Genomic DNA, 25,045 nt, shown 5'->3' on the forward strand with positions numbered 1-25,045 from the left:
TTCTAACTCTAAAAATAATTAAAGCTTAAGATTTTGTCTTTCGTCACGTAACTATGGTTTGGTCAAAATGTCAGACCCCATATATAGTGACAACCATACAAGGGCTCATCTTCCAAGAAACATAACATATCTCTGAAAGCTGAGCAGGCAGGAGGCTCAGCTCAGCTTTATCTCTTGTGAAAATGAATCCACCCTTCAACAAGTGTGACTAACGCACACACACGACACTGTCACTGATAGAGTATCTGTGAACTTCAGCTCTCTTCTTTTTTTGGTTGTTTTGAAGTGAAAATGGCCTGAATGTCGGCCTCAGCTGACACAAGCTCACAGGATGCATGTGAGTGATTGTTACAGTGCTGTAGAGGGAGCTGCCATCACTCATACCAGCTATGAAACAACGTTAACACACTCTTGTTAATTGACAAGTCTGTATGCTGTGAAATGCATTGGGTTATACTTACCGTGTTTAAACCGATTAATGAATGATCTCCCAGCGTAACAAAATATAGGCTTTACTGAAGAACGCCACAATACAGGCTTAAAGAGAAACTTATTGCTTGGCCATCGTATTAGTTTACACTGAGTTAGTTTCATGGGAAACTGAGCAGGTTCATTTTTAAATATTCTAATGTTAGAAAATAAAATAAAACAAAGGGTATTGATATCTGATGTTTTATTTCAGTGCAGAAATGTGCAACTCTAATTGAAAATTGACTAAATCAAATCAGTTTAGTTAAATACATGTAGCAGACGACATATATCTACAGACTTAACCATTGAAGTGGACCTGCATTTAATAAGGAGCTGCTAAACAACCTGAGAGTTTGACAGTGTGACTTTTAAACCCAAGTGGAGGCGAATGTTAGTTTATGAATAAACTACTTTATTAACCCCAAAGGTAAATTACAGTTTTAATGTCATATATAATATTATATCAGTCAGAGGGACCAAAGCAGTACTTTAAACCACAATTTGTCTTCAAAACCTTCAGTAGGATTTTTCATGCAGGACTTTAACTTGTATTTGGTATTTATTATATACTTCTTCAGCATTGTCCTGCTTTGATGAGTCAATTTCCATCCCTTTTGATATAAAAAAATAAAAATAAATTAATAATCCATGTTTATCAAGGCCCATTTATTCACATGATAAGTCACTTCTGCAAAGTTTTCCACTATAATAATTTCTTGCTATTTCAAAGCCTTCACCACACTGGCAACAGTGTAAAAATACATCTGGTTTAATTCAATGAATAAATGTTTTTTTTTTTTTTATCCTGCCAGTGTCAGGTTGCAAAGTGTATAATTTCCATGTAATTGTAGAAGGTAAACTCCTCCTGAGGTGATTAAAGCCCTGGTGCCTTCATGGCTTAAGAAGACAAAAGAAGAAGTTTTTTGGCACCCTGCTGCCGTTATACACTTACACCTTCATCCTGACTGCATATGTGGCTGTGTGTGTGAGGTTTTTTTTTCATGTTATTTACACACACTACCAAAATTGGCGAGGTGGCCCTTCAGTTTATTATTTGCGTTTAATTCATATGACTTTGAATGTCCTTGATGCAAAACTACAGGGTGCAAATATAGGACTTTGGGTGCAATTAAAACCAGTGGTGTATGAAGTACATGAAAACCACACTTAAAGTACAGATATCTTACCGGAAAATTTAAAGTAAGTATCTAATATTTACTGAATTTGAGTATCAAAAGTAACTGTTTGATATCAATACTTACGTAGGCTATTAAAAGTAAAAGTAAATGCTGTCATTAAAAAAAGCAAGCAGCAATTATAATGTTTATTCTATGACAGAAACACTGTAAGACCTGCTGAACGGGAACCACTGCGGCTAAAAGTAAAAATTAGGATGAATCTTGTTTAGTTATCATGATGCTATTGCAAATTGGTTGCAAAGTGTTTGAGTGGAAATATAAACTAAACCAGTGCTTTGAGAACAACATGATTGCTCTTGCACATTTAGGAGATTTACTAATAGTTTATCTTAAAAGCTAAACAAACTATTATCCATATTGGATAATCCTGACCACCCTCTCCACCACCTGCTGCAGGGACAGAGGAGCACTTGCTCCAAAAGACTCCTCCAGCTCCGCTGTCACAAGGACAGATACAGGAGATCATTCCTGCCGACCGCAATTAGACTGAACAATAACTCACCTCTGGCAAAATCCATCACACAACAATAACACTGTTGTCTGTGTTTCTTGGTTGTTTGTATATAATATATATAGATATACACTGTACTGTATATACTGTGCATTTTATATTTTTTACTGCTATTTTATTGCTTTTCTATTATTCTATTATTATCTTATTGCTTTCTGTATGCTGCTGTAGCGAAAAAAAATGTCCCCTCGGGGGATTAATAAAGTAACTACCTAACCTAACCGAAATCCATCTGATTCACCAGACCTGCTTTTCTTTCAATTATTCTAATTCGATCACATAAAGTAACTTAGATTCTGAGGGAAAATGTATTGAAGTAAAAAAAAAATATATATATATCCAACTAAGGAAATTCAGCGAAGTAAAAAGTGAAATAAAAACAAAAAAAAAGATAAAACGGTGCGCTCACACTTCACACTCCCGCCCGGCAGGGGGCGGCATCCGCGCCTCCCGGAAAGCCGGTCGGCATCCGCCGGTCCCCGGGAAAGAAGGCAGTTTGTGGGCATGAACTACTCTTGACTGCTTTGCTGTCGTCCTGCTCCGCGCTGTCCAATCAGACGCCGCTGCAGCGAGACACCGCCAAGATCGGATTGTGTGAGAGAGAGAGAGTCCGCTGCTTGTTGGCAGTGAGTGGATAAAAAAAAAAGAAAAAAGAAAAGACAGAGAAGGCTAAGCTAACGGACTTGCTAACTTGAGAAGCGCACCGGGTAAGATGCGTTCACTGACCCCGTGTGGACACCGATTTAGCCGATGAAAGCGCTCCTGACGTTAGATATGTATATATATACACGTTAAACTCGAACGCAAAATTCTGGCTTGTGTTGTCGGATGACAGGTGGAGGTGGTGGTGGAGGTGGTGGAGGTGGTGGTGGTGGTGGTGTTAGCTCGTCCGTTAGCTCGTCCGTTAGCATTGCGGGCTAACAAAAGCGGCCCGGAAAAGGTCCCGAGTTTCTGCAGCGCGTCGCTAAAAAGAAACAACAACAACAAAAAAAAACAACAAAGTTTGCATCGCTTAGTCCAGCAAAAACAACAACAACAACAACAACAAAGTACAAGTCGTTTTGTTATCTATGTTGTTGTTGGTTTTTTTTTTAATTTTTTTTTTTACGGGGATTTGAAACGAGCCTCCGGTCAGATTTAACCGACATCCCTCCTGGAGGCTTCTTCTAACGGCCGTCACACACACACAAACAGACAAACAAACAACAACAACAACGTTTAAATGTCGAACAAACACGTATCTGGCGGAGCCGTTAAGTTAGTCATCGTAAAGTCGATAAAAAAACGTGTAGTGCAAAAATTAAAAACAACTATAACCAGCTGAATACGCGATGATAAAATAGTATTTAAGCTTTTTTAAACGTAACGTCGGGACGTCGAGCTCGTTTTTATTATTATTATTATTATTATTATTATTTTAAATAATAATAACTTGGGGAATTGTGTTTGTTGTTGGCTTGACGATAAGAAGTCCTCAGTTGGGCAATAAAACATAAATAACTAAATGTAATTACTAGTAATAAGTATTTAAAAAGTATTTAACTTTGATTGTGAAACATGTATTTACTTTTTATTATTATTATTATTTATTTTTGAAGTGTGAAAACGACAGCTGCTCAGACTCGAGCAAGAAACACGAGACGCGAAGGAAGACTTAAGCACTACAAAACGATGTGTTGTTTTTTTATTATTATTTTATTTTAGACAGCATATAATAATAATAATAATAATAATAATGGATGAAAAGTAGCTCGACGTTGCTTTGAGTTTAGTTTCCTGTCGTGCCGGAGGAGGATTCAGACCTCCTCTTCCTCCATTCTCAAATGTCCCAAACACAACAACAACAACAACAGCCGGTCCGGAGGGGGACGAGAGGAGAGAGAAGTGCGCTCGTTGTAAGTGCACAAGAGTCAACCCCCCCCCCCCAAAAAAAAATAAATATAAAAAAAAATATTTAACTTCGTTCAACCGGTGACGTTAAAAAAAATAAAAAATAATTAAATTAAAAAAAAAAAAAAATCGCGGCCGCAATATGCAGCACGCAAAGCGACGATTTCTCATTTTATGCGAATCGTCTCCAAAAAAAAAAACAACAAAAAAAAATCAACAAAAAAAAACAACGTGCCCGAGCTAACTTAGCGAGCTAACGCAAAAGCGAGCTCGTTAGCAAGCACACAGTTGCGAGCTAGCTGCGGTCCGACGAGGAGCTTGTTCCGTTTTTGTTTTCGACGTGTGTTGCTGGGGGTTTCTTTTTTGTTGTTTGTTTTGTTTTTGTTGTTTACCGCCCGCGCGCGGACTGTGTGCGTTTTGTTTGTCCGTAACCGTGCGGCACCGCCGGTGCGGTTACGCGAGCATTTTTTTTTTTAAAAAAAATTTTTTTTTAATTTTTTGCGCTGTTGTGGTAAAAAAGAAAAAAAAAGTTGAGCATGTGTTTTTTTTTTTTTAAATTTTTTTTTATTATTTTAATTTTGTGTGTGTGTGACCTGCAGCAGAAGTTGGCTGCTTCTCCTCCGGACGGTGCTCGGTACCTTGAAGTAGGCCTTGTGCCTTGTGCACACCTCGCGTGGTAAAAAGTTGTGAGTGTGGGATGGTTTAATTTAATGCGGGTTTTTAAATTTTTTTTTTTTTATTATTTTCTGCATACGACGGTGCATTGAGAAGCAGCTTCTCCTAAAGCAGCGTGGTGTTTTGAGTTTGGTGTGAAATCTGTGCGGTTTTTTTTCTCCCCCCCCCCCCATCAGTTGTGAATTGCAGAGAGAGACTTCCTAAAGCTAACGCAAGTGATGTGGTTAGCTTTCAACAGTGTGCTCGTACCAAGCTGTTCAAATGGGCCTTGGCTTTTAAAAAAAATAAAAAAAAAAGTTCAAATTGGACTCCCAAATTTACAGCGGAGATATCTTTTGAACTGGAAGAAAATACTGTTGGGAAATGTGTTGCTCATTATTTAATGGTTTGTCCTCTTTTCTTTCTGCAGGAGTCTGAAGAGGGGGACTGACAGGAAAATCTTTTTTTAGCCTGAAGCTCAACTCCTTTCGGTCCTTTGGGATCATGGCTAAAGATGTAAGTAATAATATTTATTACTTGGCATTATTTACAAGTGATGTAGCCATATCTGTTAGTAAAACCCACTTTAGGCATCAGTTGTATGGCGGTCTTTCTGCTGTGTTTGTTTAAATGCGTCTTTATTTCTATGATTTTTGCAGTGCGTTAAATGTTTGTCCTTCACAGGCTGGTCTGATTGAAACAAATGGAGAGCTGAAGGTTTTCATCGATCAGAATCTGAGCCCTAGCAAAGGTATAACTTACCAATAGTTGTTTCTCTGTAGAAATTGTACATGTAGCGTGCAGTGTTTTTTTTTTTGGGGACATCACATACAGTCACGTTTGATTGACTGCCAATCCCACAAAGGAGATTTCTCTTCAGGAGTAGGCCTATGTGCTGCTAGGCGGACGATAGGGGGCAATGCAGTATCAATCAACAGCTCTCCATCTTACTGTTCTTCTTGTGTCTTCTGTTAAGGTGTCCTTTCCTTGGTTACTGTCCAGCCTACAGCTGTCCCAGTGGCCAAACAGCTACTACCCAAAACCCTTGGGCCTTCCAATGTCAATATTGCTGCACACATGCAACATTTGCCACACATGGTGAGTGAGGTCCTTTAATGTCAGGCTTATATGCCTTCGCAGCCACTTTTGTATGAGAGTTCACAGCCCGTCAATACATGAAATAGGTTTGGGTTGGGATGAAATTGTATCCGTGACCTGCAGATTAATTTGTGTACAGTTTGGCTTCCTGGTTAGTTTTTTTTTTTTCTGATCTGTCTTACTGTTGTGTAAGCCCCTCCATTATCATTGTGAGGTGACCGGGCAGTGGGTAGGTGGAGGCAGTTGATCCTAAGCTTATCAACTTCACAGTCAGCAGGATTACACCCATCATCCCATTATATTCAAAGAATGTATACATAACGGGAATCAGCTTAGATATTCCCTTAGATCACCTAGCTCCTAGAAGCCTCTTATTACTTATAGGGATGCCAATTTTAAGCAATTTCTTTCACCGGCCACATTCCTGTCATTCATTTATTTGTCAATAAAAAAGTCTAAAATACTAAATGTATTCTTCCTGTGTTAAAATGGTATTGAAAACAATTGTCAGTGGCAATTCTTTCAGCACAATATATATATATTTATTTATATCTTAAATAATTTGATTAAAAAAGAAAATGTTACAGATGAAATGAAATTATTGTAATTTATCTTTGCTGCTTTGGATCCATTTGTCAGTGTTCACTAATTAAAAGCACTAAATAATTCCAGCTTGTGTTGAGGGTGACAACGTGCAGCTTTCAGTGGGGGATGCTCTTCCTGAGGAGACTGAAGTGACTCATTGAGTTTCTATGTAATGTTATCTAATCCCTGCAGTTAAACATAACTCATTTTTTAGTATGCAGCTGTAGAAATGTATTAATCTCATCATGTATCAACATTGAATATTAGTAAAGAACTTGCTTTATGTTGCCAGCCTCACAAGATTATCACCATGTGGAGTATTCATATTATCTTGCCCTTCTGCTGTCCTCTCCTTTTGTAGGTGATTGGAACACCGCAGAGGCCTACAGTATCAAATACCATTTTGGTAAACAGTCCACACACACCCAGTTCCCAGTTCCTCACTCAGAGTCAACCAGCCGACGCCTCTCCTTGGTCATCGGGGTAAGTCCTCAAAAGGGCCTGAAGTTCAAAAGCTTGGAACATTATTGTGGAGCTCCATGGAGATAAAAATGAAAATTTGTATTGTGTGTCGAGGCTTATTTCCTGTAAAGAAAACAGTGTGATATGGGGATATGTTCTGTCCACAGAAAGCGTGGCAAGAAAGGGGAAAAGAATGGGAAAGGCTTGAGGCATTTCTCCATGAAGGTGTGCGAGAAGGTGCAGAAGAAAGGAGTAACCACCTACAACGAAGTGGCAGATGAACTGGTCGCAGAATTCAGCTCTGCAGACAACCACATGTCACCGAACGACTCGGTGAGGGCTCCAGCGGCACGACATGATCTCAAAACGACGTAGACCTAACAGAAACGTTTTAAATTAGTGCATATGTTCTGCTATATTTGAACACACCTTTGTACAATTCAAATATTTTGTGGATATTTTGAATCCTTATTCTCCATTTTAGCACGTGTATGACCAGAAGAACATTCGGCGGCGTGTTTACGATGCACTTAATGTGCTCATGGCCATGAACATTATTTCTAAAGAGAAAAAAGAAATCAAATGGATTGGTCTGCCCACCAACTCGGCGCAGGAGTGCCAAAACCTCGAGGTAGAAACACACTAAAAAAGACCATTCTCACGCTGCCTTTTACCTCTTTTATCTCTTAACCATTGTTTCTTTGTATCGTCTGTAGGTGGAGAGACAAAGGCGGCTGGAGAGAATTAAGCAGAAACAATCACAGCTTCAGGAGCTCATACTGCAGGTGGGAATGAAACGATTGCTTCTGCTTGTGTTTTCAGGGCAGTCTATAAATGTAGCCTTTATATCGGATGTTATCTCTGCGTGAGGCAGGATTAATAAAAGCTGTTTAATTTCATGCTTTTCAGTAATGCACATAACATTCTCCATTATGGTGATGCCAGCTGTGGAAGTTGCGTTGCTGAAGAACGTGGCAGAAATGTTTTAATTTTTAAATTTCAAGTGTGACCTCAATCTAAACGGAGTTCTCTGTGTCGCTGCCTCCCGAGTTTTCATCTTTCTTTGATCTTTTCTTCCAGCAAATAGCTTTTAAGAACCTGGTTCAGCGGAACAGACAGACAGAGCAGCAGGCAAACAGACCGCCGCCTCCCAACTCCATCATCCACCTTCCTTTTATTATCGTCAACACCAGCAAGAAAACTGTCATCGACTGCAGCATCTCCAATGACAAGTATGTGATCGTCAGCTGTGTTTTGTCAAGTTGACCTTACTTTTATGTTAATAGAGCAGCGCATGAAGTTAAAAAAAGAGCACACATTTTCAGGCCAGTCGGCATTAATGGTGTTGCATTGGGTTGTACTCAAAAGTTTTCCACAAGCAGTCGAATAACAAATAGAAGAGATTCCTCTCCACACAGCTGTCCAATCACATTTATTATTCAAGGAAAGAAACCTGGTTGTCGGTAATGTATATCTTATCACTGCAGTCAAGTTTATTAATGGCAGGTTTATAGTTTTCCAGTCCTTGGCAACTAGGCCAATGGTGATTTGGATGTCATGTGTCAGTGCCAAGCTATTAATGTTTGATGTCAGGAGGCGTGTGATGACAATAATGATGCAATTTCTTGTGGAGATGACTCAACATTTCAAAATGTGATATTCAGCAGCTGACTAGCTTACTGGGACTGAAGTCTAACACAACATAATAATTAAGGCTGACATAAAATGAGAGACAAAACCTAAGGTTTGTAAAAACTCTTCATACACAATGAATTGACACTAGAGTTCCATTAGTATGAGTGAGAGTACATCTAAATAGTCCTATAATCTGCAGCAAACACTTGTCCTCCTAGTGGGGGAGCATTGGTTTGAAGGGAAATGTAAAGAAGCTTTGATACGCTCGCGTAGACACTGAGGCTCAAATGTACTGTAACAATCTGCAAGAAGTCCTATTTTAACATGGCACTGATAAATGTGCTGTTTTTTCACGTAACTTTTTCACACATTTATATTTAGATGATCTGCAGGAGTAGATAAGTGAGGAAAAAGGCGAGCCTGGTTAGACCATTTAGGTAAATTCTTTGTAGCTATGAAATAAAGCAAAAAAAAAAAAAGTTCCTTTTGTAGTTTCTGTATCCAAAGTTGTCAATATTTATTGATTGTCAATAAATATATGTTGGTCGCATTCTTTAAAATCTCTTGGATTCAAAAGTGTTCTTTCATTCTCTTCATAACATAATGGATATGTTTCCAAATTAGATGTATAACTTCAAATTTCTAACTGGCCAAACCACCAGTACACTGGTGGAGTCAACTGAACATTGCACAACATCTCGTACTTTACATTTCTAGTATTTCTGTTCAGTATGCTCTCTCGTCTTCTGTTTCAGTCAGTACTCCTTGGACTACTTTTAAAGGTGGTTTAGAAAAACGTGTTCCTGATTAACTCCTCATTTCCTATGTCTTCCTTCATCTGCAGGTTCGAGTATTTGTTCAATTTCGACAGCATGTTTGAGATCCACGATGACATCGAGGTGCTGAAACGTATGGGCATGGCCTGTGGTTTGGAGGTGGGAAAATGTTCTCCAGAGAACCTGAAGGTTGCACGCAGCCTGGTGCCTAAAGCTCTGGAGCCTTACGTTATAGGTAAGTGCTGCACACGTCCTCTCCATGAAGTGATCTGTTAAAGCAAAGCAAACACTGCTTTCTGCTTGGCATTAAGACATTTTTTATTAAAGCTTGTTTTGGTTAGGAGATGAGTAAAAGAACAAGTGATGCTGTTGTTTACGGGTCCGAGATTTTAGTCTTTACCTGCAGTTGAAGTCGAGAAGATTGTTATCTCAGTCTCCGGGGGTCCCTCTTCGGGACCTTGTGTCCCGGGCCTCCACCCAATGTTGTTTAAGTCGTTGGATAATGCCGTAGCATGCCTATTTACAGTGTTTGCTACCTGCCGAGGGCAACATTCAAACAGTGGTAGGACTGCTGAAGAGAGAGATGAGTTCAGGATTCATCTTGAATATTTATTTTTATCCAGAGATGGCAAAAGGCCCCATCAGTAACGTCTACATCACTGGAGGATCCTCTGCTAATGGAACCCGTTACCCTGCAAGCAGGTAAGAGGTCTTAAATATAAAATAACTTATGAGTGAGACAGACAGCGGATGGGCACTCTGCACGTTTTTAATCCACCTTTCACTCATTTCCTAACCACGTTTCACTTTTCCACTTCTTCAGTGATGGTTGCACTGATGGCACAATGGCCTCCAGCTCAAATGACTCTCACTACAGTGGGTCTCGTGTGGAGACTCCAGTGTCTTACATGGGGGATGACGATGACGAGGAAGAGTATGACGAGAATGATGACGAAGACTAACCTACCTAAGCCTCGCCACTCCAACAAGCACAGTCCTTCAAACCACCTTCACCGTGGGAATTTTGTCCACTTGCGTGTTTCTCGTGTTCCTGTATTTCTGTCTGGCTTTCTCAGGGGTGTAGATGAATTTTGAAAGAACCGAGGTGTTTCTTGCACCCACCTTTTTTCTGCTCCCGAATCACGTGCACCTGCACCACAGCTCTGGGGGAGGTGTCGTCCAAGGGAACTGTAGTGTGTGGACCTGCCGCCTGAAGTCTTTGTATGTCTAATCCACTTCTCAATAAGCCATCCCACTAAAAAAAAAAATCTCTGTAAAACTTACTGCTGTTGGAGAATGTATAATGTACCTGTTTGAATAGTTATTCTTATTATTTTGCAATTACATATAGCAGACATGAGGATGATCAAAATGTTCCAAGATGGCCAAAATGTCTGCTTTAACATGCTGTGTTAGTGCAACAACATGGATTCTGAATGGCCTAATACAGTTGCCATTGCATCCCAGGATGGGGCTCCATCAGATGTGTTGTTACGTTCTTTTGTTTTGTGTTCTGGGCAATTATTTGAAATAGTTTCTTATCCCCCATTGTGTTGGGCTGGCTTCCTTCTGTTCTGTAGGCAGCTGCTTTCTTGATCTTGTTTGCTAGGTTTTTTGTTTTTTTTGTTTTTCTTTTTTTGTATTCTGGAGTTCAAGAATCCTCCATCACCGCCCTGTTAACGCCTTGGTAGTGTTTACAATAATGGCAGCAGCAAGGTAAAGACTTTCATAACCCAGGCTCCTGATAGGTAAATAAGCTTTGTTTGTTAATTACGTATATGAATCCTACGACGATTGTAGCTTATTAGTATCCTTTAGAGGCCAGTGGTAAAGATAGACCTTGAAAAATTATTGATGTAACAAAATGTGTGGTTGTATAAGTCTTGATGTACTCCCTTCAAAGATCTCCCTTTTAAAACTGAGCAACACATGTACTGACTCTTCCAAATACCTTTTCTGTAATCTAATATAAGTTTGCAAATTAAATATAGATTGTTTTAATAAGTTTCTATCTACAATTCATGAGAGTCTTGTCTAGAAGAACATTTACTTATTTAAAGTTAGAGGAATTGGCTGACGGCACACATCATATCCCAAACAAGTTAAACATGCAGGCTTCCTGTTGTCAATCTATCCGTTTCGAGGAACTGGTGAATGAATGGCTCGGCACTTGGGCGCAAAGTGGCTCTTAGACATCCACTAGTTAGAGAACGGTGGGTTTGGGGAGGTCTCTTCTTTTCAGAGGAAAGCCAGTCGACAGCTGCTGTAGATGGTAGAAACAAAGAAGAGGATGTCTGAGGTGAGAACAGTTGATTGTGCGCTCCTTTAACCATTGATTCTTTTATTTTGCTACCATTGTTTTATATTTGTCAGCAGTGGATCTTAATAGAGACATGGCTTTACAAGGGGAGGTTTTAACAAGAAGACTGGACCCTTTTTCTTTTTTGTGAGGTTTGGCCAAATGTTTTTGACATGGAGAACCGATAAGAGCCCAAATGAAGCACATGCTGCAGGCGCTGGATAAGATGTCGTATTTTTGTTGTGTGTCTGGCCTTGTTGGTTATTAAATCGGATCCTACGAGGGCACACCATGTTGAATGTCATTTAAGGTGTATTTCCACTTGGTTGCTAAAGCGTGGATTCATATTTTTTTCAAGTTTCTTTTAAAGGGAGTTTTGACACATTTTTCACATCAGAGACTTTCAGCAGGTGTTTGGGAGTGCTACTGTATACGGTAGGGAGAGGTGTAAATCCTTTTCGGGCCCCAAGAGGTGGAGTGTTTATAATAGTAGCATCAAGTGATGACAGGGCTGTTTGTTCTGTTGATAATTAAGAATAACACAAAAATAAAAAACATAAGATTGACATTATGTTCTGAAAAAAGGGGGGGGGGGGGGGGGGGGGGGGGGGGGGGGGGGGGGGGGGGGGGGGGGGGGGGGGGGGGGGGGGGGGGGGGGGGGGGGGGGGGGGGGGGGGGGGGGGGGGGGGGGGGGGGGGGGGGGGGGGGGGGGGGGGGGGGGGGGGGGGGGGGGGGGGGGGGGGGGGGGGGGGGGGGGGGGGGGGGGGGGGGGGGGGGAGTTTTATATTGCCGCATATTGCCCTACATATATGGCAACACTGATGTATCTGAGACGGCCAATATCGGCAGATAAAATCAGCCGAGCGATAAGACAGCGCTGACATGCTTTAATGTACACTGAAATTGGTTGCTATAATAATCCTTCATATCCATAATAGTCACAAAGGGATGTAAATGATGGGCGACTGTGTAAGAATGCAGCTTAAAGTTTGAATTGAAGTTAATTTGTTGAAACTACCAAGTAATATTTCCGACGTACATTTTATATTGTAAGTACATTTATTGTGTGAAAAGAAATTCTGCTATAATGCGGCTATCGGCAGGCCTCCCAGTCAACCACAGACGTTACTGCTTATTTGAACTGAATCTTAGCTTTTATTTCCGAGCAACAGATTGATTACAGTCTGTATGAACAATAATGGTATTTTTCCAGTTGACTGAGTGGTGACACTCCTGCATATGCTGCTTGTGTTGTTCTGTTCCAGCATGTGCTCGCACACTTTGTCTGGGGCATTGGGGTGTTAATGGATTACCAAAAGGTGTTGACTCAGGTGTGTGTGTGTGTGTGTGTGTGTGTGTGTGTGTGTGTGTGTGTGTGTGTGTGTGTGTGCGTGAATGGGGGTGGGACAGTGCTCAAAGTGTGCTGGGATCTAATTCAGACACCAGTCTCGAGTTCCCATCTCTCGCTCATGCTCCCTCGGTTCCTCCTCTGTGATCTGTCTCCTGTTTTCTCACTCTTGCTTTGTCATTTTCTCGTCCTCATCCCCGCACATCACTTAGCAGCGTTTAGCCTCTGTTTTTTCAATGTCTTCCCTTTGCATTGCCTAACAGTCAACTACCCGCGACATGGATATCGGAGGCCTGACCACTGTGGTGGCAAATTCTGCTTACATCAATGCTCGTGGAAGCATCGATGGCGCCAATCCAGCTTCAGCTCGGGATAAGAAGTACCATTCTCGCCTCAAACTGCCCCACATCACCGTGTGCGAGGGCCTGGCGGACACCCTAGATTTGGCCTTTGACGTAGTCTGCGTGAACCAGCCCATCGGCAAGCGCCTCTTTAGGGAGTTCTTGGATGCAAACCAGGAGTATCATGGGTCCTGTCGTTTGTGGAAAGACATTGAGAACTATGACATGGCAGAGGACTCCGAAAGGGCAAAGAAAGCCTCAAAGATTGTCCAGCGGTACATGGAAGCCTCTGCCAAACACTACTGCCCGTTCCTGCCCGAGGACGTCATAGCGAAGGTGAAGGAAGGCCTGGAGGCTGTCGGAGATGAGTTGTTTGCCGTGGCACTGACCACGACATTGAACTACCTGCGAGAAGCCCCCTACACTTTCTTCCTGGAGAGCATGTACCTGAAGAGGTTCCTGCAGTGGAAGTGGCTGGAGATGCAGCCGATGGATGCAGATTGGTTCCTGGACTTCCGTGTGCTGGGGAAAGGTGGGTTTGGGGAGGTGTCGGCCTGTCAGACGAAAGCCACTGGAAAACTCTATGCCTGTAAGAAACTCAACAAGAAGAGGCTGAAGAAAAGGAAAGGCTATGAGGTGAGAGGATGAATGCCACTCTTAATAAGATGCTCCTTTACCCATGTCATTGGTCTTTAGCTTCAGTCTCAGTGCTGGAAGAAGTACTCCTTTACTCAAGTAAAAATATAACAATTTAGAAATGCTTTCAAAATCATAGTCAAGTGAAGGTATTTGCATTAAATCCCTTTAATGATGCAGGAACGTATGGGCTAATTTAGCTACCTTATCTTTGGGTAGCTTAATCCATAATAATGTATTATAACTCTTGTTGATTGTATTTTCTGTCTTTTATATTAATCTGCAAAGCAACTAGAAACAAAAGTTATCAGTGAGATAACATGCTGAGCCACATGGCTTCGAATAAAATGTTTTTAGTGTAGCAAATTACAATGTTGTGCTTACATGTGTTATCTCAGTTTGGGCTTGGTCATAATAAATTAACAAAAAAAGTTGATATCTCAATGAAAAAGGATTTTGGAGTAAAGCAGACTGCGCTAATTAAAAGAGTTCAGTTTAAATGTTATGTACCACAACATGAAGGTGTCTGATTTCAGGCAATCACTGGGCTCTTTTTGAAAGTTTTTTTTTTTTTTAGTGCAGAGGGATTTGAATATTAAAGGACTTTTGCAGGCTTAATGTTTCAGAGAAAGTTCCTTGCACTGAGCCGGCTCCAGCGGTGCTAATCATCTTTGTCCCTGCCTCTGTCTCGTTTGGCTTTAGCCTGCAGTATTAAACACTGAGACGGGGATAGAGTGATTACTGGGAGCTTTATTGAAAAGCTCTTCTGAAGGGAACTCCTTGGCACAGTTATGTCTTGCCCTTGACTTGTCTGAGGTCATTCTTTGAAATGCAATAGAACCTCTTTTGCAAATGGCGCAGAGTTGAAAACATCCTGCACGCTTTACTTCAATCTGATGGAACAAACTTCCTTGTAGTTTCACTTTTTTTTCTTTCTCTCTTTTAAAAATGTCACTGCATTATTTTTCCAAACGGGCTTTCCTAATTTTCTCCTGTAGGGGGCGATGGTGGAGAAGCGCATCCTTGAGAAGGTTCACAGTCGCTTCATTGTGTCACTGGCGTACGCCTTCCAGACAAAAGACGAGCTTTGTCTGGTCATGACCATCATGAATGGAGGAGACCTAAAGTAACTTTACACTCGTGTCCAAACACCAACATGAACAACAGCTGTAGCACGTGTCTCATGCCTCAAGACTTTAATTTGATAAAAACCTGTTTTTCTGCAATAACTTTTCAATATCTCCATTGCCAACATGAGGAGTTCATTCAAAAGCTTAATGATTGTCCATGTGTCACAATTCATCCTCGATGAGAGAAGGATGGGTTTTTTGTTATAATTTGTACATAAGTTTGCTATTAACAGCTAAAACTGTACTCATAGGTGTAGTTGCATGTGTGAGATAGAAAAAATCTTTATCAGTCAAATTTATGGAAAAAGAGACGTCAAACTTCGTTTTTGCAAATATTTTAGCCTTTATTCTCAATAGACACAAGACTAGAATTAATTTTATGCACAAGCATAGCCCTGTGGGGTTCCTTAAAAAGTATTGGCAACTTTAGGTTTGATTATTTGTAAAAAAAAAAAAAAAAAATAACTGAAGTGAGATGTCTTGATTTGCAAGAAATCGTTATTTCTTGCAAATCAAATTTGAATATTCCCAGACTGTTTGCAAAATTGAGAGCACACTGATAGCCAACAATTAATATATTATGAAGCCAAAGCTCATCTGTTCACTGTTCCCTGAAGGTACCATGTCTACCTGGTGAATGAGAGCAACCCAGGCTTTGACGAGCCAAGAGCCTGTTTCTACATCGCTCAGATCATCCAGGGCATGGAGCATCTGCACCAGAAAAGAATCATCTACCGAGATCTCAAACCAGAAAACGTGCTGCTTGACAATGACGGTAATTATTTCTAATCCAACACGTGCATTTTCCTTTCTCCATGTTAAATTAGCAGCTGATTAAGATACTTTAATTTATCAAAACAGGGCATGTGCGTATATCTGACTTGGGTCTGGCTGTGGAGCTGAAGGAAGGCAAAACTTTGACCAAAGGCTACGCTGGGACACCAGGTGGGTCTCAACTGAAAATCAGTGAACAGTTTCATATCTACGTGGACACTGTATCTTCACAGTTTATTGGAGCTCTTTTTTTGTTTGATCCCTGTTTGCTGCAGGGTACATGGCACCAGAGATGCTGAAAGGAGAAAAGTATGACACCTCCGTCGACTACTTCACTTTGGGGGTGACTTTGTATGAGTTCATGGCTGCAAAGAATCCATTCAGGAACAGGGGGGAGAAGGTTGGTTTTTGCACTACACGCGTTGTTTAATCCACAAAAATCAGCCTTTGTGAAATGAATCATATCACGAGACCTTGTTTGTCTTCTGCTCAGGTGGAGCGTGAGGAGATGAAAGAACGTATGTTGAATCGTGAGGTGAACTATCCCGACAATTTCAGTGAGCATGCAAAGGCCTTGTGTGAGGGGTTGCTCGCCAGAGAGGTTGATAAGAGGATGGGCTTTAAGAATGAGTGCTGTGATGAAATCAGAGCACACACATTTTTCAAAGACATTAATTGGAGGAAACTAAATGCAGGTATGAATCTACTTTCTATGCTTTTCTTTAAGATGATTCTGAATCTAGAAATAGTTTTAATCTACCAACTCTTTGATTTACCTTTCTCACTTCTTCAGGTATTGTACCTCCTCCTTTCGTCCCTGACCCTAAAGTGGTGTATGCGAAAAGTCTGGACGACGTCGGGGCTTTCTCCTCGGTGAAGGGGGTGAACTTGGAGGATCCCGATAAGACCTTTTTTGACGAGTTTTCCTCAGGCAACATCCCAATTCCTTGGCAAGAGGAAATGATCGACATGGGCATTTATGGAGAGCTCAATATTTGGGGCCCTGAAGGCTCCCTCCCTAACGATCTCCGCAGGGAGTCCATACTGGAGCAGCCAAAGTCATCGACATGCAGCGTGTCGTAGAGTCCCTGAAACACACTGAAAACACGTTAACCATACGATGTACCGACTTTCATTTCATTTAGAACATGCGGGATGAAGACTCGAGCTCTCAAAACAGACACAAGTCTCTTCTGAACTTTCTGATCGCAGAGTCTCGCCAGACTTTTATTTGTGTACACGGGAAACAACAAGAACAGAAATGAGGTGGATTTTTAATCTGGAATGGACTCGAGCTTAAATTTAGTTGTAAATTCTTCCTCTTCGGTTACTTCAGTCTCTTCCTCTCACTCCTTCTACTTTTCTTTCAGCATTAATCTGCTCACTCTCTCCTTCTCTTTGTGTGCTGACTTATTGTACAGCTTTCAGTTTAAAATGTATTTTAGACATTATTGAGCAGGAGTTTAGTGCTGTGGTATCCAGTGACAGTCACATGTTCAACATGTAAGATTCCTCTACTTTATATATGCTCCTATAGAGTGTATGCCATTTAATGGAAAGTGCTTTTTTTTTTTTTTTTTCTTCATAGTTTTGAATATATATAAAACTGTTGGATTACCAAAAACTAAGACAGCAGAAATGCAATGTTTCATGCTTTTTGAAAGTATTTTCCTAAAGGTTTAATTCATGGTTAACAATCAGCTCTTTATATGAATAGCCAGGAGCAGAGCACCTTTGATAAATGTAAATGTAGTCTAGAAGTTATAAGAAGAATATGAATATAGGAGAAATGTTTACAACAAATCGATTTATTTCCAAAAACAAATTGTTAAACAAAAGTTGAATAAATTCAGGAATATAAAATGTTTGAAAAAGCACTAGCAAATAAAATAGCTTATTCAAATGGAAACTCGCGTCAGGAACTTCATTTCTGCTTAGTAATGGTTACAGCACTGTCCAAGAATGTCATGTTAGTACAGATCAAAACCAGACTTTTCTTTACATTGATGTAAATCAGCGAAATGAAAATGGAGTTTCCAGTTTTCCTCAAAAATGAAACACAAAACCTTTCATATCTCAGGTGACTGCCACTCTTATAGCTCCTTGGCTGTGGCCTTGTATATCCTCACCTCCTGCTGTGGCAGCTCGGTGAGCAGCGTGGCGTTGAAACTGCTCTTAAAGCACTCCGTGAACCTCAGGTCTGACTGGAACCGGACCTTGTTGGCCCACAGCAGTGTCGTTCGACTTCCTGGTCGGCAAAAGTGTTGCATAGTTTTCAGCAGTTCCTCGAGGCAGTTATGGTGATAGACCACATCAGCTGCGAGCACGTAGTCGTAGCGGTAGGATGGGTCGGGGAAGTCTCGCTCCAGGTCCTGACCCCAGGATAGAGCAGCCACCTGAGGGGTGTAGCGGGCGCGGCCCTTTGTGTTCCGCAGAAGGTTGAAGGTCAGATTAGACAAGATGTCCGGCAGGTCAGTGGCCATCACCCAAGCACCTGGTAAAAAAAGTGGATGGAAAACCCCAAAGACATATGCATGAAAAGACGACGACATAGTGTTTCGTCCTACCTGGTGCTGTGGGTTTTATGATGAGGCACTATAGCTAGTCATTCTTGCAGGGCCAAGAAAGCTTTGACTGATGCGCATGCTAACACTAGAATTCATGGTGTGTAAAGTAGTTTCCCACCGACTGTTTATAGCAACTGTTTTAACTCAGTAAACCTGGTACCATGTTTCTGTATGAAGGTGGATCAATGAGTTCCAAAACTGCACAAAACATGTTTTATTCCTAAAACTCAAAGACCTCCAGAGTTTATGGAGGGATGGACTAAAAGTTTGTTGACTTTTGGTCTTTTCATGGGATTTGTTGACAATAAGACGAAATATACCAAGCCCCTTTTTTATTTAATTTGCACATGGTACACATAGAGCTACATTAAAAAAAAACAAAAAAACAAGCTCAATTTTAAGTCATTTTCTCATATCCGTATCAGTGGGCTCGCTTCCTGTGATATTTATGAAACTGTGTGTCTTTTCAGAAGTTTTGAATCTTACAGACTGCTTTGAATATTTCACCAACAATGTACGACTTCATTTGGACGTTGATCCCCTCAAAGAGTAATATCTCAAATGAATATTTCAGCAGGACCGGCAGCATATTTAGAAACAAAGGAGACATTCAGATCCGTGTTTAAATGAGTTATTCTTGTGAATATGGAAGTGCTTAAGAATGAATGGCTCTAACTTCATGGATTTCGTTTTAGGTGTCCATTAGTAGAGAAAGATGAAGAAAAAGAAGGGTAAGTTACTGCGGCTTACATTCATTTTCCTTTCACTGAAAACAAGTAATTTGGGAATAAATACACTCTTTTGTCTTCACTGTGTGATGAACGGAGGAGCGAAAGGATGACAACGTCAATCCAATGATCACTTTGTGTGTCAAACTATCTTTACAACTATACTGGCCTGTTTGCAATGTGTAAAATCTTGCGTGGGTGGATAGTTATGGTCCCCTAACAATTAACCCCAGTGTTTTTAGTTACACCGGCACTTTTACTTGAGTTCCATCACCAATTGTCAATTGTTTTGTAAAGTTTAGTGTATGCACATTTATGCATCCAAAAGAATAGACCCTTTATGACTTGCTTTTTTCACAAGCAAAAGTACAAAAACTAAAAACTACAAAAAAGTTTCCTGCAAAATTGATTAACCATGTCATTAATATGACTTAAAACTAACGGTTAATATTGGCATTTTTGTGGACAAAGCTTCATACATACATTACATGTTGTATAAAACCATGTGAACTTCATCATGAAAAGACACTTACCAAGCAGACTGGCCACTACGGAGAGTAAACCAGTCCCAGCTCCAATCTCAAGCACTGCTTTGTCCATCAGGTTCATTTGTTGCTGGTTATTCTCCAAGAGCCGGCACAAAGCTATCGCCTACAAAATATCATTGTCACCGTCACATTTACAAGAACCAGACCAGTGAAATGTGGAGATGCTGTGTTCATGGCAGTGCATACCCCAGGCCAGATCAGAGCTCCGTGTGTGTCCATGGACTCGCGGATGCTGATGTCGTGTCCAGCAAAATAAAAGGACTCCTTTCCCAGCGCGTAGTAAACACTCGGCTCCCAGATGTTCCTTCTGCCCTGAGCCTCTGCTGCCATCACGTTTTGGTCTGTTGATGTTGTAGAGGAGCGAGTGCCATGAACAGTCGGGTTATAACAATGTAGTAGTATTGATCAGAGTAACAAATCTCTAAGAAATGAAACTGAATGATGCTCACGCTCCTCTGAGATATAAATACTAGACTTGTAAAGGCAGAGCAGACTATGAGAGATACAGTTTGAGCAGACATTGAGTATAATCTTAGGGGTTGAATCCAAAGTTACCCTCATCTGTGGTCCCCTGCTCCACATGTAGTTTCCCATCCTGCTTCTCATCGTCCTCCCATCTCTGTCCAGGGTGCTTCTGTAGGACAGGCATGACGGGGGCTGATCTCTCCATGAGCTCTACATATTGTTGTGACATGACAACCATTACAGTGTAACAAATAACTTAGCAGCAGCAATCTAATGTTGCAGAGTCCAAACTCTGGGAGACTCCCAAGGCATGGATCAGTGTGAGTGGTCAAAACTGTTGCAGCAGGAATTGCTTTAAATCCCATCATAGGTCAATTTAAAAAAAAAACTCAACATACTAAAACTCACACTAAACCCATGTGTTTCAGTCCCTATTAAACCTTTATATATATAAAAAAAATAAAAATAAAATAACAGTTCAACATTTAGGTGTTTTTTCTATTTAAACACATCAGGCTTGTTCAGCCGTGATGTACAGTGTGCTTTACAATCTAACATTATTACATTTTAAAATGTTTACTTTAAAAAAATAATACTATTATACATCAAGCTGCAAAATGTAAATATAAGAAAAAGCTTTACTTATTAGAACTTACTATGAATAATATTTGCTCAAATAATCAGTCTCATAATAAAATTCAGTCCCTGCTTAGTGTCCTCTTTGTTGTATCAGTCGAGTCTTTTTCGACTACTGTATTAATGCAAACCTTTGAATTTTTTCAATTTCTCTTTCCAAGAATTGGGGGTTTTATTTTTAGTGTGCTTGTTAAGTGATTTATGTTATTGTGGCTTATTTTAAGCTCAGTCAGAGTTGGAGTGGATACAGTATAGACTAGATTTAGTCCACTAGTCTCTCTGGCCGTCACTGCACTCCAGTGTGGAGCCCAGAAACTCAGCTGGCTAAACCCCGAGGTCAACAATGCAGGGATACAGGGGACACACCGGGCTGCTCTTCAGCTCAGATGAAAAGGACATTCAGGTAGATTTCAATGTAAATATGAAGAATACAGTTTGGTATACTTTTTAAATAATTATAAGAACTTTAAAATGTGGAAGCAATATACTGATTTTCTTCTTCTTACTAAGATACAACTGTAAATACAATATTTAAATACCTTATGTCAGAAAGTGTGACTCGTACCTGTATGAAGTGGGATCCTCCTCCTTTTTTTCCCCTTGTTGCGTGTGCACTTCTCTCTGCAGTGTTCTTGTGTTTATAGAAGCAGCATCGTCTATGACACACCCCTGACCCAAACAGGGCAGCCGGAGTTGAGAGATTTATAATGTCTGACAGGGAAAAAGACGCATGATCCTGACCCGTCCCAGTACTTTAAAAATCTCCTCTTGTTGTATACTCTGTGTGTTAAATACACTGTTGTGGCTATAAAATTCAATCTTACATTTTGTTTCCTCATATTGTTTCTTTTGTTAAGCATCCTATCATTCCCTCCTGTAATTCTTAATGAACTAGATATCTGGCTTCAAGCAGGGTTTCAAGTTGAGTCACGTCGACATGCAAACATTTGAAAACCACATACATTTACACTGTGCCTGTGCATGTTTATGTGTATCTTCAGAGATTTCTGAGCAGCTGTGTATGAAGTTTTACAGATATGTGAAATGGATGTGTAGCAACACGACATTAAGCAAACTGCTTCGCTGGTTCTGACCTGGAAATGACACGTCCTCCTTCAATACCCTCACTAACCATTTATTCCTCCGCTCTTTATCCCTTTGACTTGTGCCAAGTCTTATCTTGCGTGCCTTTTTCCTCTCCTCGCCTTTAACTCTTACATCCTGTTTTGCACAAAAACACACAAGACTGAAAGTAAAATCTTTTGGAAAGAGGAGACACCTTTAGTTTGTAAGTAACTGAATCACAGAAACAAATAGCAGGTGTGAGTAGTATCAATCTTATCATATATAATGAATGGCAAGAAAACAAGTAAGACTGTTCCCTAAAATGTTAATTTTTGCGATGCACACACGTAAGTTACGTAGTCTATGACTAAAAATCTCAGAATCTGAATGAAACAGATAAAATACAAACGGTAAAAAAGCTTAATTAAAGGACCAGTGTGTAGGATTTAGTTGCATCTCGCTGTACTGTTGCAAATTGCAACCAACTGAACTGTCATTTGTCATTTGCTCACACAGCGCTGTCGTGAAGGACTGAGTTGAATAAAATATCAAGTTAAGTGTTGCTGTGTAACTGCACTATAAAAAGCTCCATTTCATAGAGTCTATTTACGTATCACCAGCAAAGTCCAGCCTATACTGCAATGTTTACAACTGACAGGATAAACACCGGTATAAGTGTCTGTAATCCACGCTGTTTTAGGTGGGAGGATTCACAGCCTCACGCGCACACACACGCACACGCACACACACACACACACACACACACACACACACACACACACACACACACACACACACACACACACACACACACACACACACACACACACACACACACACACACACACACACACACACACACACACACACACACACACACACACACACACACACACACACACACACACACACACACACACACACACGGGAGCCAGCAAACAACTGGTTGTGCTGCATGAAGTTAGAAAATGACCTGAACTGACACATGGTGAGCAGCAACTCTGAGTCACTCATCTAAACAGCAACACTAGTAATCAGTCAAGGTATTAGAGGATTTCCATCACAACAGAGCAGCCTGAGCTCGACACCAGGAATCCACCGCACTCTATTTCATTTATTCATCACTTCTGTTGAAATTCCCTTTATGTACCCGCCTCGTGATGTGGACAAACCAGAATTGATAATGGACTGAGTCTAAAAATATGATTTTGCTATGTAGCCACACAATGTACAACAAAGCTTTAGGAGATATTTCTCCAGTAATAGATTGGAGATGCACATTCAATGGTGATCTTTTAATTCCAGCAAAAGTCACTTTTCCTGGTGGGGGAACAATGGAGAGTCTGCAAAGCTCACGATTGTATTTCTGAAACAATAGCTTATGTAAGACAGTCTCATTTGAATATTGATAAGGGTGAATGAGTTTGTGCACGGTGGTGGGGATGTATGTATAGGTGTAACGGTCAGCAAATTAAACAAACGGATAAAGAGCTGCCTGCCAATCATCCCCTTAGGGTTAGTAATCCTCACCTCTGTGTCCACAGGTCAAGAAAAGGTTGTGCAGGCCAGTGGAAAATGAGTCACAGTCACACACAGCAACATGTGAGTGGCAGCGGGCTTAAGGTAGCCCCATGTGCAGCCTGAGTGTGTGAATGCATCACTTAATGGGTGCTAAGCTCCCGTAATTTTAAAGGGTAGGTGAGGATTGGTATTCAATGGGCCTAGTTGCTTCGATGACAGAGGAACGAAATCAAATGGGTACCCAGCTGGCGGTGTTGCAGACAGTGAACACGAAATCTGGAATCTAAGTGTGAACAGCTTTTGTCGCCATGAAAGCTTTTGGGCACCAGAACAGATGTCTCTCTTGGGTGGAGCAACTCTTCCCTGATCCTGCAAAATGAGCCAGACTGCATGGGTTATGTGAGGATGAGGATGCCGTACATGGGTCCTGGATGGGCTGGTGGTTTACCGACTCCCCACAGAGTGAATGTTGTATCTCTGTTTCCTGGTAAACACTTCAACTAAACCTCAACAAGGACCCATGCTGCAATGTAGGTTTAACAGAAAGGGATGATGATGATGATATGCTCAGTGGGCGTTTTTTTATATTTTTTTATATACATACACCTTGTTAAACCTAATGCAGCAGTCTGTTTTAGAAAAAGGGTTGGTTGAACTTTTTGAAGGATGTAAGTTGTGGTGCTGTTGAACTGTATTGTATTTTATATTGCGGATTACACTTTTATGTATTTCAGTTGACAAGGAGTCTGTGGAGAGAGCCTTTTTGGAGCTAGCACCTAGCGGCCCTTGGTGGTATTGCATTTCAATTCAATTTCACATTGGCCTCACTGTTCAGATCCGGAAGCTACATCCACTTTCATAGTCTATGATGAGTTTAATATTGTTTGATTGATATTTAAGTGCTCTTTAATGTCTGAACTCTTTCTGGAACACCAGAGATATTACATTTTCCATTTGTACTTCTTTAATGTAAAATATGTGTATGCGTCTGTCCTAAAGTGATCATTTAATAACAAGTACAAATATACACACATTTTAAAAATAGTGCAGTCAAGTATTTCAAAAATTTTATAAATCATGTCATTAATAGGTTGTAAGTATGTCAAAAAGACCATTTTCAAGCATTTCATTAATGCACATGTAAGTATATTGATTGCACTTAAAGTTTAGCAACAATCAAAACAAGCTAAAGAATAAAACACAATATTGTCTTTTTTGACATGATATATGCTGATTATCAAAAACAAAGACAACCATATACATATTATTCCACAAACTAGTATTTCTTCAACCAACATGTCAAACCAGACAAGGAGGCAGATTAGAAAAGAGCTCCCTGTTCATTCACTGATAAGAGCAGATGAAAGCCTGAGGCTCCCAGCATGTGAAGTCATTAAACTTTCCATTTCCTGAAAGACAGACAAACAGCAGGTCAGATGTAGCGCAGTTCAGTCATCAAAAATGATCAAAACAACAACACAGAAGCAGCTTAAATCTATCAGTGACTACACTTAAACATGTTTTATTTACATGAAATTGTGTTTATGAGCTGCTTTTAATGTGTGATTAATGCTGGCCGACCCAAAAGATGTGGGGTGTCGGGACAGTTGATCATATCTTATGAAACACAAATATTAAGAAGTCTGAACCCAGCAGAAAGTCCAAAAACAACATGTGAGGCTGCTCCCACTGACTTTGTTAAATTA

The 25,045-nt window shown here is 40.5% G+C and overlaps 3 protein-coding genes across 6 annotated transcripts; 2 read left to right on the forward strand and 1 right to left on the reverse strand.

Annotated features, from left to right (window-relative positions):
* Nucleotides 1-2,661: 2,661 nt before the first annotated feature.
* Nucleotides 2,662-11,285, forward strand: tfdp1a (transcription factor Dp-1, a). 4 transcript variants are annotated; one of them, XM_069707565.1, is made up of 12 exons: nt 2,662-2,888; nt 5,156-5,241; nt 5,410-5,476; nt 5,702-5,823; nt 6,770-6,891; nt 7,038-7,203; nt 7,355-7,501; nt 7,587-7,655; nt 7,951-8,102; nt 9,350-9,516; nt 9,905-9,983; nt 10,105-11,285. In XM_069707565.1, exons 2-12 carry the CDS (start codon nt 5,230-5,232, stop codon nt 10,241-10,243), a joined length of 1,242 nt encoding a protein of 413 aa, XP_069563666.1. In that variant the 5' UTR covers nt 2,662-2,888; nt 5,156-5,229; the 3' UTR covers nt 10,244-11,285. The 4 variants fall into 4 exon arrangements, with proteins under 4 accessions (XP_069563666.1, XP_069563670.1, XP_069563669.1 ...); XM_069707569.1 differs by having other exon boundaries at nt 2,662-2,807; XM_069707568.1 differs by lacking the exon at nt 2,662-2,888 and adding an exon at nt 3,896-4,076.
* A 102-nt stretch (nt 11,286-11,387) lies between these two features.
* Nucleotides 11,388-17,650, forward strand: LOC138626120 (rhodopsin kinase GRK1-like). Its single transcript, XM_069707564.1, has 8 exons — nt 11,388-11,580; nt 13,192-13,905; nt 14,904-15,031; nt 15,653-15,810; nt 15,897-15,980; nt 16,085-16,209; nt 16,303-16,504; nt 16,603-17,650. The coding sequence occupies exons 1-8, from the start codon at nt 11,551-11,553 to the stop codon at nt 16,890-16,892; spliced, it is 1,731 nt and encodes a 576-aa protein (XP_069563665.1). The 5' UTR covers nt 11,388-11,550; the 3' UTR covers nt 16,893-17,650.
* A 252-nt stretch (nt 17,651-17,902) lies between these two features.
* On the reverse strand, nt 17,903-19,982 carry mettl21cb (methyltransferase 21C, AARS1 lysine b). Its single transcript, XM_069707534.1, has 3 exons — nt 19,839-19,982; nt 19,638-19,755; nt 17,903-18,303 (listed from the first exon to the last, which is right to left on the reverse strand). The coding sequence occupies exons 1-3, from the start codon at nt 19,980-19,982 to the stop codon at nt 17,903-17,905; spliced, it is 663 nt and encodes a 220-aa protein (XP_069563635.1).
* Between the last annotated feature and the right edge of the window lie 5,063 nt (nt 19,983-25,045).

Source organism: Brachyistius frenatus, unplaced genomic scaffold (genome assembly GCF_029030835.1).
Source record: "Brachyistius frenatus isolate BFR_SWC_R1_liver_20210118 unplaced genomic scaffold, ASM2903083v1 Contig_70, whole genome shotgun sequence".
NCBI lineage: Eukaryota > Metazoa > Chordata > Actinopteri > Embiotocidae > Brachyistius > Brachyistius frenatus.